Here is a 13,334-nt window from a genome sequence, read left to right as displayed (position 1 = left end):
GAACGCATCCTACCCACCACCACCACCCCCTTCCCCAACACACACACACACTCCGCAGGTGGTCATACACCATATCGGGAACGAGAAAAAAAATAAAGCGACAAGAAGCACACCGGAGAGAAAGGAAATCATAACGACCTTCAAGAACGACCTTTCCACGGCGGTGCTCCGTGCTTTGAAGCATGTGCCGTCCAGGAGCGGCGCAGTGCATTTCCTGCGCCCTTGCGCAAAGGACGCGGCTGTAAGTGGCCACAGAGGGGGGATTAGCCTTACGCTCAGGAATGTGCGCCCCTCCACTTCGCACAATACGCACGTAACAACGCTTTAGGCGTAAGCGAAAAAGAAAACGAGAGCAGCAATTTAACGCGAGCGCACTTTCACCCGCATCGGCGGGGAGGGGGTGTGCGAAATTACGAAGAGAAGAAAAAGAGACACGCCCCGAAGGGCTTCCTTTCGACGCCTCAAATGGGAAGGACATAGTACGTTTAAGAAGCGGTACAGCAATCAGCAGTTGTTGCAGAGAGGGAAACAACGTAATTCTCGACCGGACAGTAGTCGCGTCATTTCGCAGGCCCAAGCGGTCAAGGCACAGTGGGCAGTGAGCGACGTTCACGGACAGCGAAGCCACCGATTCACCCAAAGAATGAAAAGTGGATCGGACGTCGGTGGCAGACGCAGCAAACAGAAGCGCACGCCAGTCACCCACCACAAGCGCGATTCTCTTGTTCCCGAAACTTTCCAGATCATTTATACCCACCGCCACCACCTATATATACCCTAAACCTCCCCCACCATCCCCCCCGTTCTGCAGGCTCTGGAGAAAAAAAAAAAGATCAAAGATGGAGGAATACGACTGGTATAGTCGCACGTGGAACAGGAACAAACGCTGCATGCCGTCGATTCAAGCATCCAATTTTCGAAGAGTGCGCGCGCACGCCATCAGCCGCCACGCGCGCCTTTCTCGTTTTCATTTGCGGAGCGCACAATTTGTGCACCACGCACGATGCCGGTGTTTTTAAATAGCAAGAAGCGGCGCGAAAAGGGAGGAGCGGCAACAAAATAAAGAAAACAAGGCGCGCACCCATAACCACAGTCCGACTGGACCCCACGAGAAGGCGAGTAAAAAGACTGGCCGTGCCATGACTGCATGAGATGGAATGCGCAACCGGCACCAGGCGGCGCTGCGCTCGCAGGAGTACAATAATAATCAATGGTGAAGTTCCCGATGGATGGAAACTTAGCAGGATGAGCATGATCTATAAAGGAAAGGGGGACAAAGCTGACATAAACAACTACCGTCCTATAACAGTGACATCAGTGGTCTACAGGCTGGCGATGCAGATTATAAAGGAAAGACTGCAGGCGTGGATAGAGGATGAGGGGGTGCTGGGGGAACTGCAGAATGGGTTTCGGAAACACAGGAGGTTGGAAGACAATCTGTTCTCACTGACGCAGTGCATCGAAATAGCAGAAAAGGAACACAGGCCCCTGTGGCTAGCATTTTTGGATATCAAGGGAGCGTACGATAGCATGGTTCAAGAGGAATTGTGGGGAATACTGGACACACTAGGCGTGGAACATGTAGTCACTTATCTTTTAAAGGGTGTCTATAAAGGTAACAAGGTAGTTATAAAGTGGGAAAAACAGGTATCCAAGCCTGCAGAGGTAAAACGGGGGCTTAGGCAGGGGTGCCCCCTGTCACCCTTATTATTCATGATGTACCTACAAGGATTAGAGGCAAAATTAGAGGGAAGTGGACTGGGCTTCAACCTCTCTTTAGTCAAACAAGGAAAACTTATTGATCAGGCACTACCAGCATTAATGTACGCAGATGATATAGTGCTAATGGCCAACAACAAGGAAGATTTGCAGAGATTGATGGACATCTGCGGTAATGAGGGAGATAGGTTAGATTTTACATTCAGTAAGGAAAAATCAGCAGTCATGATTTTCAATGACAACGAAGGGAGTGAGCTTAGAATACAGGAGGTCACGCTAGAGATATATATGGATAAGCAATGGGACCGAGTATCTGAGGGAACACGAAATATACGTGACGACTAAAGGTAACAGGAATGCAGCAGTCATGAAAAATAGGGCACTGTGGAATTACAATAGGTATGATGTTGTGAGAGGAATATGGAAAGGGGTCATGGTTCCTGGGCTGACGTTCAGCAATGCGGTCTTGTGCATGAGATCAGAAGTTCAAGCAAGATTAGAAATTAAGCAACGTGGAATAGGTAGGCTTGCTTTAGGAGCTCACGGGAATACACCAAATCAGGGAGTACAAGGTGATATGGGATGGACATCATTTGAGGGCAGGGAAGCTAGCAGCAAGATAAAATTTGAGAAGCGAGATTGAGAGAAATGGGGGAAGAGCGTTGGGCTAGGAAGGTTTTCAGCTACTTGTATATGAAGAATGTCGATACAAAATGGAGGAAGCGAACCAGGAAGTTGACTGGTAAATACTTAGAAAACAGCAGGTGGCCAAACCAAAAGGAACTATCGGTTAAGAAAAAAGTGAAGGAAACGGAGACTGACATGTGGAGAATGGGCATGATTAAGAAGTCCGCACTAGAGATCTATCGAACTTTTAAGCATGAAATTGCCAAGGAAAGGATCTATGATAATACTCGGGGTAGTTCTCTACTGTTTGAGGCCAGGACGGGAGTATTGCGAACCAAGACATATCGGGCCAAATACGAAAGGGGTCGACACAGTATGCAGTGCGCGTGGAGAGGAAGAAGAAACTGCCGAACACTTGATAATGTTCTGTAAAGGGCTTCACCCTATAGTTCAGGATGATGGCGCAGAGTTTTTCAAAGCACTGGGATTTAGGGACAGCTAGGGCAAAATAGACTTTAAGCGGGTAGACTTAACTAGAAGGAGGTTATCTGATTGGTGGCTAAAGTCAAGGCACGAGTGAAAATTAAACCCTTCACTGCGAAGTACGAATCCTCAACTTCATTATTTAAAGAAAAAAAAAGATAAATGTAATGGTTAGTTCACTAAGTATCACGGCTAGTTGGCGTTGGCCGCCGCCCGATCTAAAGGGTACGGCCACATCCATCCATCCATCCATCCTCCATACGTGTTCGGTCCCATGAGTACCCCCCCCCCCCCCTGCATTACCCCGACTTCCCACATCCACCCCTCCCCCTTCATTTCAGGGTCCCACTTCACACACCCAAGGGAACACAGTACTGCCCACGAGACGAATGACCTTCCGCCTCGGAAGAGGATTTGCGCTTATATGTAGTTCATTCATTGAAGCAAGCGCTGAGAGACGGACAGCTTGAAGCGAACAAAACAGGGAAGGGGGCGGGAATCGCGCACGAACGTTTACGAAAAAACACCGCGATTGTTGCTCCAAAGGCAAGCTGGAAAAAAGCAACAAGTGACCGAAACGAAGTAACAGACACGCGAGTAGGGCACACTACGTCGCCGACTGCGGGGCGCCGCTGCCCGAGGCGTCCGGCCGCACCCGCATGTAGCCACCGCCTTCACTGCACCCGCCTATACACCCCCACGTGTTCGCGCCCCCGACGGACGGACGTGCAAAGTGTCGGTCGCGGCCATTTACGCTCCTCAACGCGTCTCTACGCAACAGCCCAGGCGCGCTCACCAAGACAGAGACGTTACGGGCCAAATAACCATTCGTCAACTGTTGCGTTGCAAAGCCGCGCGGCACGACGGGACGGGCGGGGTGGACCGCTACCGTGATCACCGGGCGAGAGGCTGGCGGAAACAAGGGCGGGCGGGCGCGCGCGCTTATAAACACATACGACGACGCCTCATGACCGTCTCGCGAGTCTGTCAGTCAGTCAGTCGGTCCGCCCGTCGGCCACGAGTGAAGCCGGAAACGGAGCCACGCCGGATCATCGTTCCGGGTCGACCGGCCGGGCGACGGGTTCGCTCCGCGCCTCCCGTCCGCAAATCGACAAAAGAAACGCACGGACGCTGGCACGTGATGAGCGGTTGGCCATGAGCGTTGGCCGAAGCGATCTTTACTGCGTACATGGTCCGATCGTAACGTATACTTAGGAGAATTTGGCACTCTGAAGCGCGCATCGAGCGTGATTGTTCCTTATAAAGCGCTCTCTGCACCTACGACGAAACTAAACTGGCAGAAAAGGGCGGACCGAACTGGAGGGCAGGAAGGAAGGATACAAATACGAAATCATTCAGCAGTGCCTCGTCGTGTTCTGGCGTACTCATTAGCCCACTGACGTCGCTGAAACGATCGTGTTGGAACAGCGCACGGTGACACAAGCTTTGCGATTTAGCGTAAAATGTCATTAGCGCATCAACATTACTGTTCTGTCGCGATGAACGCACAGAAACCAAATAACGGTGCGGCTGTGTCGTTACGGTGGAGGAAACCGACCTTGCCCCGCCGCGGTGGTCTAGTGGCTAAGGCACTCGGCTGCTGAACCACAGGTCACGGGATCGAATACCGGCTGCATTTCCGATCGAGGCGAAAATGTTGTGGACCCGTATGCTCAGATTTGGAAGCACGTTAAAGAACCCCAGGGGGTCTGAATTTCTGGAGCCCTCCACTACGGCGTCTCTCATAATCATATGGTGGTTTTGGGACGTTAAACCACGCATATCAATCAATCATCAAGAAACCGACCTTTACGTCATCGAAGCGGCCATTTTGGAGAACCAGCACGTTAGGAAGTTGCGTACAGTCATCCGCATACTTGACTCGAAGACCCCACGGCATGACCTGGACTGGTCTGGCTGATGCCAGGATTGATTGATTGATTGATATGTGGGGTTTAACGTCCCAAAACCACTATATGATTATGAGAGACGCCGTAGTGGAGGGCTCCGGAAATTTAGACCACCTGGGGTTCTTTAACGTGCACCCAAATCTGAGCACACGGGCCTACAACATTTCCGCCTCCATCCGAACAGCCGCCGCAGCCGGGATTCGAATTCGCGACCTGCGGGTCAGCAGCCGAGTACCTTAGCCACTAGACCACCGCTGCGGGGCTGGCTGATGCCAGGCATGAAGCGCTGGCCGCTGCTGCTGAGATAGCAACATCGGTATACGTTCGGTGCCGCAATACATGAGCAACATCTGGGCAACAGAACCCAAAGCAACGCGGCACTGGCCTCAATCAAAACGTTTCCGGCCACGCTGCGTTGCGTTCGTGTTGAGCTTGCTGACCGACTGTACATGACGCCACACTCAAGTTATCTAGAGTGTAAAACACACTCCATCACAGACAACTATAACGTGAGCGTATACTTCCACGGCTGAAAGCCTGGGTGCGCCGGCGCTTGCGAGAGTGAACACGTGAAGGAAACAAAACGATAATAAATGAAAGCTATACTGACGAACACGCAATGACAAATGGATAGTTTATTAGAACCGTACTGCAGAGCTTCCTGCTGCGCGCACCGGCTCTCGACGTACAACGCATCCAACGCGAAAAGCCCTGATAGAGTCATCGAGGCCGCCGCCGCACGTGCAATCGCGCCGCTGCACATCGCCGTGACCCTCCAAAAAGGTCAAGCCGCTACAGTTTGATATCGAACCGATGCCTCTCGTTCCCGAGTATCGTAAAGGCGCGTACTTTATCTATAGACCACCGGGCTGGGCGTCTGTACGCTCGGTTTATTCCCGCGCTAAATATGTTGTACGCGGTCTCGCAGTACACATACGCGGAGCTCGCACGGGAGACGTCAATCGACCTGCGCTGCTCAATCGACAACAATGGAAGGAAGGGAGCGTACCAAAAGTGTGTGTGTGTGTGTTTTCTTGTTCTGGCCAATGTCAAACGATACCCGAGCGAGTGTATACGGCCAATAAAATGCGATACGCTAAACGCACACGCATGTGCATACTGCGCACTGGAGGACAACGGACAGACACCACACACGACGACGAGATCGCTCGCAGTTTTGAGAACAACAAAGAAAGAAAGAAAAACGCACGCCAGTGACCTTGCTGGCTCGCTTCTCGTTTCCGCGTACGGAAATCGGAAGACAAACCGCGCTGCGCATACGTGACATAGAGAGAGGCGCGGCAACGAGAGGGACGGGCCGCTTCGATCGATCGCTGCGAGGAAGGCCAAGGACGCCTCGTGCGTAAAGGCCGTTATTTCCGCGGTCGAGACAACATCGGCACGGCCGTTACATCACACACACAGACACAGACAGACAGCCGGGTAAGATGGCTGGCGATTCCAGCCAGGAGGTTGGCACACACACGCGCTCCACTTTTTATACGAGGCTTCACTGTATACACCTCCGACGTCTCGTTTGGGAAAGGCCTGACCTCAAGGAAAGCAGCCGCGTCGACGTTCTCGCTATTCGCGTGGCGAACAAACGCGCGCATGTCTAAAGTCCTGACAAGGGCTGGGCTGACCGAAGACGAAGTACGCTAATGATATCGCGAACGAGAGCCGCCGTCTTCCGAAGTGCCCTAACTGCCGCGTGCATGTCCGGTCGTACGTGTAGACTGCGTCGTCGAAAGCGGAAGGCTACGGGCCACACCCTTCCGAGGAGCCGGGCTGCCTAAACTACCCGCGCGCGCGCACACGGGGTCACATCGCAACGACGGTTTTTTTTTTCTTCTTCTCCGCGCACCGTGAGAGAGTCGGAGACACGCGACCTAACGAGCGACAACGCAAGCGAGCAGGGCCGCAGCTCGGCTGGGAGATTAATTCGCGTCCTGACCGCGCCGCTCGAGGCAAGGTCGGTGACATCAAGACTGCATACAAGAATCGCGGTTCCAAGCACACAGTGACGCGCTCGATTCCTTTTCCAAGCACTTTCGGTTTCGCAAACATTCCGCATTGTTGAGAAGAAACAATAAGTACAGTACGAAATGAACGGTTACGGTTAAGTTACACTAGATAAGTGTGACACCGGAACATAAGTTTGCTTAAAACCGGCGCCAGCTGAATATGAATTTCGTTGAAAACAGCAGACGGTTTTCTAGTGGGAAGCTGGGAGGCACGTCTCCACCTCGAGCTTTAGAAGGCTTCTCATAGTCGCATCGGGAATGCGGCGAAACAAACGCAAGGTTAACCGAAGAATACGCGGGGGCACACGAAGGACGGCGTACGAGGGCCATCCACTAGACAGCCATATCAGGAATTAGAGTCGACTCCATTTTAATGGTCTAGCTGTGCGCACACACGAACCTTCTTCGGCGGATAGAACTTAAATCGCAATTCTCGGTCAACGTGCGGAATCATCCGAGAAATGCCCACTCAGGCGCAAAGCGAGCCCATGCCAAAAAAAAAAAAAAAACACGTGCACGGAGTGAATGATGATGAGTGGACAAACTACGGAGGTTCATCGGTAAAACCGCGGATCTTCCGCAAATTTTGCCCAGTACATTATCAAAGACGTCCGTCCGTCCGTCTGTCTCCTAAGTATCGAAGTGGAGCGAGCATTCCTAGTACTAGGGGTGGCTACAACGGCAGACAAGCCTATGCATTAAGAAGCTTCTCCCCTAAAGCACAGTGCCGGATGGGGTTCCCTCGATTTCCACTCCATACTGGGAGGGAGCTACCGTACAACTAAAACCGTAGGCGCAATTAAACGGTGGTCTGCTAAAGGAGGCAAGTAAACAATTCTTGGAGCGCAATACCAACGGCCCTTAGCCGCCGTTATTATGAAGAGCTTGCATGGCCCCGCGCTTTAAAGGGATACTAAAGGCAACTATGTAGTCGACGTTGATTGTTGAAACAGCAGTCTAGAAACATCAAAGTGTTACTTATGTACCATGGATGTGCTTATATTGAAATAAAATCAAGTTTTAGTTGTCCGCATCAGGTTAGCACACTTCAAATTACCCACCTCAAACGGAACGCGTCACATCACTGTTGCCGTGCACAACGTTGCCAAGCTTTACTGCGCGATCGCCGACACTAGTAACAGCAGAACGAAACTAGCGGTAGCCACAGCAGCAACAACCGCCACTGAACAATTTCCTGCCATAGCCTGCGAGATGGCACACGTGCTTAGTTCAACTGGGCCCCACTAGATGGCACGACCTGTCCAGTTTAACCAGGTGAAAATTTAACTTTTGAACTACTCGTGCCATTTCCCATAGTAACATCCGGCGGTTATTTTTTCGATGAATCAAACAGAGAAGAACAAGCAGCATCTTATTACGCTTCTTGACGCACGGAAGGTGTTTTTTATATAGCGCAGCTAGTTCCATTGCTAACGATTAAATGTAGGTGGCACCTTTCACGTCATCGAGATCACTTTGCGAATGTCCTACACGTAGCGCATATGTTCTTGTGCATTTACCTCAATTTGTCACAAAGTAGGGCACTGCTGTTGATAATACTGTCGTTTTAGGTGTCGTCACACATTTAGCTCTCACTCTGATGTAAATAGTTATTTGAATTTATAGTCTCTTAAAACAATGACTGGACAGGTGCGACTAAATAAAGGCATAGGGCAGAGTCGGTGCCTCCCTTAGATGACACAGGGGGAGCACTCCCCCTCCCCCCCCACGTATGCATGCCTATGACTAGAACCCTTCATAAGGGCTCTAGTTATAGGCTGCTTGGAGAATTGCACACACGCTTGACAAGTCGTGCACAGACGCGAGTGACATTTGCAGGAAAGCCCCACGTCACAGGAGGCGGAACTGTTTGCGACTTGTGCCAACGAGGCTGACCTGCGCTTTTTTGGTTTGCCCTGTATTTGTTCTATGCACGCCTAATGGGGGAAAAACCGAGCCTCTCTCGTTCATGTTGCCTGCTCAAGGCAGCTTAGTCGCACAGGGGCTAGTGGCGCCATCTGTTGAAGAGCATGTTAGTGAACACTTTAATTAAACAAGTCGTATAACGAAAAGTGGTGCTCATTATGCAATTTTTGCTACAAAAAAAAGAAAATATCATGTTTACTTGTGTTCAAAAACAATCGTTTAAACATTGGTTATCAAATACATTTCTAAAGAGTGCCGATACTGCCAGGGCATCGACGCCGTTTACATATCTGCCCGATGTGTTTATATCTGTCTGAGCAGTGGCGTCTCTGCGCTGCATAGTTACTTTTTAATGTGAAGCTTTTCTTAGCAAACTTCGGCGACTTTGACTGTATCTGTCTATCTATCTATCCACCTACGACTTTTAGCTCTCCTGGCCATTTCGATAATGGTACCATACCAAAATTGCTATGCCATAACATGACTATGAGGAGCATAACTGACTAATCATAACATGAAAATCATGGCATGTAAGTCATGAATTTCATGATTTACATTTCTTGGTCTTGCTGCTCTTGCAATGGTTTCATTCACATGACATATTGCAAAACTGGTATATGACATGACTGCATGGCGAAAATATGCGACAGACTCTAACGTTGAAATCACGTACTGTATTTACTCGATTCTACCGCGCCCTCAATTGTAACGCGCACCCGATTTCCACGACGAACAAAAAAAAGTAAGACATCGATTGCAACACGCACCAATTTTTCTTGCTGGCCCGCACGATCACACCACTTGAAAAAAACGACTCCTTTCGGGAGCGTCTTCCATTTAAATATGAGGTACGGGGGAAGCTTGTGCCCATCTGACGTGTAACAGAGCATTGCCGTCAGTGTAGTTTTATCGTGGACTGACGTCAGCACGTGAACTTGCGACGGTTGTGGTGCCAGGCATGTCGAAATAAAGATGCGTCTGATCGGCATTCCCGATTTGCCCAAGCAGGTAGCTATTGTTGTACCACAAGTTTAGGACGAACCTCTGAAAACTGTGGAGCTTTTCATCGTACTCCTCTGCAAAACTTTTGGCATATGCTCGTTCACCTTCGGAAGGAAAAGCCTTTCTTCTTCATAAAGTTAGTTAGCCATCACCTGCTTGCTTTAAACTGGCTCTGCGTTAGACCTTTTTTTAAGGCTAATTGTATAGGCCGCACTTGGAGCAGTTCTATCGTCACGGGCCGCTGTGCCGCTCGCTGCTCAAGCACATACTCGCCGAGCAGCTCTTTAATTTGCGGAAACCGACCCTGCTGTAGTCCACTGAAGCCTTTGCGTGAAGCTTTGCTGTCGACAATCTTCTGCTTATGTTTCCGCCAGTCCCACACGCACGTTTCGGGAACTCCGAACGACCACGATGCGGCCCGATTTCCGCCCGTTTCTGCACACGCGATGACTTTTCTTTTAAAAGCGGCATCATGGTGCACTCGAGTTTTTGGAGATGGCCCTTCCATGTCGTCGATGCTAATGCGCTACAAGATGACGAACTTCTCAGCACACGTACAAGGTGCCGCACAGGGGAAACACATAGGCAGAAATGGCCGACGTGCCATGCCAACGCACATAGAGGGCGACCATGTTGGAAATGCCGATGGCAATAGAATGACCGTATTCATTTTTTTTCGTACTCGATTCTAACGCACATGCGATTTATGAACTCGCATAACCGGAAATAAGGTGCGCGTTAGATTCGAGTAATTTTTGGTAAATGACACGTCTAAACATGATAATCATGATATGCATGTCACGTAAAACATCACAACCTGCTACACTCATGACGTGCTCGCGGCCGTTTCGCTAGCTTCACATATACCAATTTTGGTATTCCGTGATGTGAAGGGACGGGGAACATCACTGCCAGGCGCAAACATGGTAATCATGACATGGAAATGATGTACAGCATAATTTACGTCCCCCTTGTAACATTGTGCTGACATTAAATTGACATATCAACCTTCCTTATTCGTGCTTCCCATATCACAGATTTCCCACTGTACCTGTGATCTACCAATTTTTTTTTTCATCCATTACTAACACAACTAAAGATGAAAGGAAACACAGAAGGTGTGAAGAAAAGTGAAGGAGGAAAGCAGAATGCCACACGTGACAACAGATGGCACTAGCGTAGCATGCATTGCTTGGGAGGCTTGCCAGCAGTGAGACTGCTGTGAATCGCACCCATGAACTCACTCTTGCAATCTCTAGGTTAGCGAAGCCGTCGCTGTGCTTCACTCTATTTTTAACACTCCAGAGGAGACAGATTGTCTTTTGCGCCGGAAAATACATCACAAAATGAAAATGCTTTAGAGCTGCAATAAAATTTCACATGAAGTACCATAACCATAAGCAAATTCTTCTTCTTGCTACGTGCTGCTTCGTTATGCAGTTAAAGCTGGATACGCTGAACCTTAAGTGGATAACAAAATAGCTCTGCATATAGATAATTCGATATAGAAAATATTCTATTTATTGAAGCTTTCTTTAAGGGGTTTGATTGTACTAGTGTTCATTCGGTGCCATCAAAGTGCAACAATGAAAAGAAGACTCCAACTCACATGGACGCAGGATTGCTGGCGGTCGTGCTGCTCCTTCGCCTTCCGCAGCTCCTCCTTCTTGGTCCGCAACTTTTGGATCTCGTTCTCCTCCTCCTCAGACTTGAGAGGTGCGTCCTGGTCATCCAGCGAATCGCCCAACTCCAGCTCTTCTTCAGACTGCAACCGCGTCAGGCACGCGCTTGTCGAGCCAGTGTTTTCCACCTCCCCATATCCCTAGACAACAAAGGCGAGACAGTGGGCTTCGGAAAATGAATTTGCAGCTGTGTTTGCGAATTCCCGTGAGGGTTGTACGAGTCAATATGCTGCAGTGCAGTTCCCACACTACCGCAATGGCAGGGAGCATGGAAACCCTGCACTCAGGCTCCTAGAAAGAAGCTAGTTCGGCGGCAGCACCATGAAGCAATTTTGTGCCCTTCGTGCAACAGACACGATGCTCAAATGTGCCACTACCATTACTTTTTAAAAATAAGACGTCAGGTTTGTATCTGTGGTATTTTAAGTAGTGGCATGAAAAACAACTACAGTACTGCATTTCACACACTAAAACAAGAACGATACAAAGGACGGAGGGGTGCGTAACGAAAAGCAGTCAGGGCATGGAAGAAGTAAACAGCTTTCTTTCATGGGTCGGGCAGAGCGGCAACTAAAGGGTCACGGGGGCAGGGTCGGCGTACAAGAGTGTATGGGCACCTCGTCGATGCCTGATCGGTGGTCGAAAATGGTTGCCTGGGAAGTCGGCAAAGCGCTGACTCCGTTCCCTCTAACCGATCAGCGGCGCTCGGAGACGTTCGTTGTAATTGCGATTTTGTGCCATTGAACCAATGTATATTGTCACGGTCACGCCGATATTGTTCGTTTTAGGCGAAAGTTCGTTTTAAGTGGGGCCGTTATATGTGGGCTCGACTGTATTTACACACCCTTACTTGTAACCCACCATGGCATCCCTCCCATCACTGGTTGAGGGGTACAATTAATGTTTATGTGAGAAAGATGGATTTCATTCTGTTCAGTTAACTGCCATTTCTATTGTTCATCTATGCAGGCATTGCACCTAAGTCACCATATTTGATTTGCGGGCTTCCGGAATAAGTATTCGCAAGCCCTCTTGTTGCACAGTGTGGTGTCAATCATTCCTCAAGCTCGTGATCACACTAAACTTTATTACAGAACAAATGACAGCCCAGAGGTGCACTCTATTTAGTTCGCACAGCTGTTTTTTGCAGCCCAGTGAAAAACTCTTCCATACAAAAAGTCACTTGCAGGAGAGATGCTTTCTGACGGCCAATTTCTCTCAAAGAGGGCCCAGGTGTAGGTATGCGATGGGCAATGATTTCATCCAATCAAAACTGCGATGCAAACTACCGTATTTACTTGCGTAATAAACCCGCCTTTCTTTATAACAATAAAAACTTCGAGTGACGGCTTTGCTTGTTTTGGCCTGTGAAATGCGCGACAAATGTTTTTCTGTATCCGCAAGCTCTTTCCGTTTCCTCCCATAACGAAAGCACACGGATCGACGCCAAAGTGTCGTCAAGGCGCTCATCTCCCATGTTCCAGCGCATGCTGTTTGTACACTAGCTGTGTGGCTAGTGTAGCAGCCGAGCGCGCCCTGCGCAGCAGCTGTCCCAACTTAGTTCACAACGACAAACCCGAAAACAAAATCGCAGCGCCGAATATCGGTGCATAAACGTTGCGGTAGACGTTGTGAGTGCACGACGTGCCGTTGGCTGTTGCATGGCCTCCAACCAAAATGACGGGCACTCAGAAGCCACATGCTTTGTTTTTATGCTGCTGTGCCTTGTGTGGCGTTATCAGCAAAGAGGTTTCCCTTGCATTCAACAGATGGTGCTCTGCTGCAAGAACGAGACTTTTAAAATTTGATGGACATCGCACGCGCTTGCGCTGCTCGCAATTGTTCAGCACGGTTGCTAAACTCTGTTCCGACTTTTATTGCGTTGTTATTTTGAGATATAATGGCTTGATTTAACATTGTTTCGATTGTCAATGGCACTGGCTATCATACCGAAATAAAAG

General features: G+C 49.5%; 1 protein-coding gene across 2 annotated transcripts in view; it reads right to left on the bottom strand.

Annotated features, from left to right (window-relative positions):
* LOC119174512 (telomerase-binding protein EST1A-like) overlaps nucleotides 1-13,334 on the bottom strand; it is an 89,490-nt gene that overhangs the window by 34,857 nt on the left and 41,299 nt on the right. Inside the window, exon 15 of one of the 2 annotated variants that reach the window (XM_037425454.2) lies at nucleotides 11,301-11,513. In XM_037425454.2, coding sequence (XP_037281351.2) covers nucleotides 11,301-11,513 — 213 coding nt within the window. The remainder of the gene's footprint in view (nucleotides 1-11,300; nucleotides 11,514-13,334) is intronic. The other variant, XM_075889561.1, reaches the window with a different exon arrangement.

Source organism: Rhipicephalus microplus, chromosome 3 (assembly GCF_043290135.1).
Source record: "Rhipicephalus microplus isolate Deutch F79 chromosome 3, USDA_Rmic, whole genome shotgun sequence".
Lineage (NCBI taxonomy): Eukaryota > Metazoa > Arthropoda > Arachnida > Ixodida > Ixodidae > Rhipicephalus > Rhipicephalus microplus.
The sequence above is the reverse complement of the archived record's forward strand: the minus strand, read 5'-3'. Positions and strand labels throughout refer to the sequence as shown.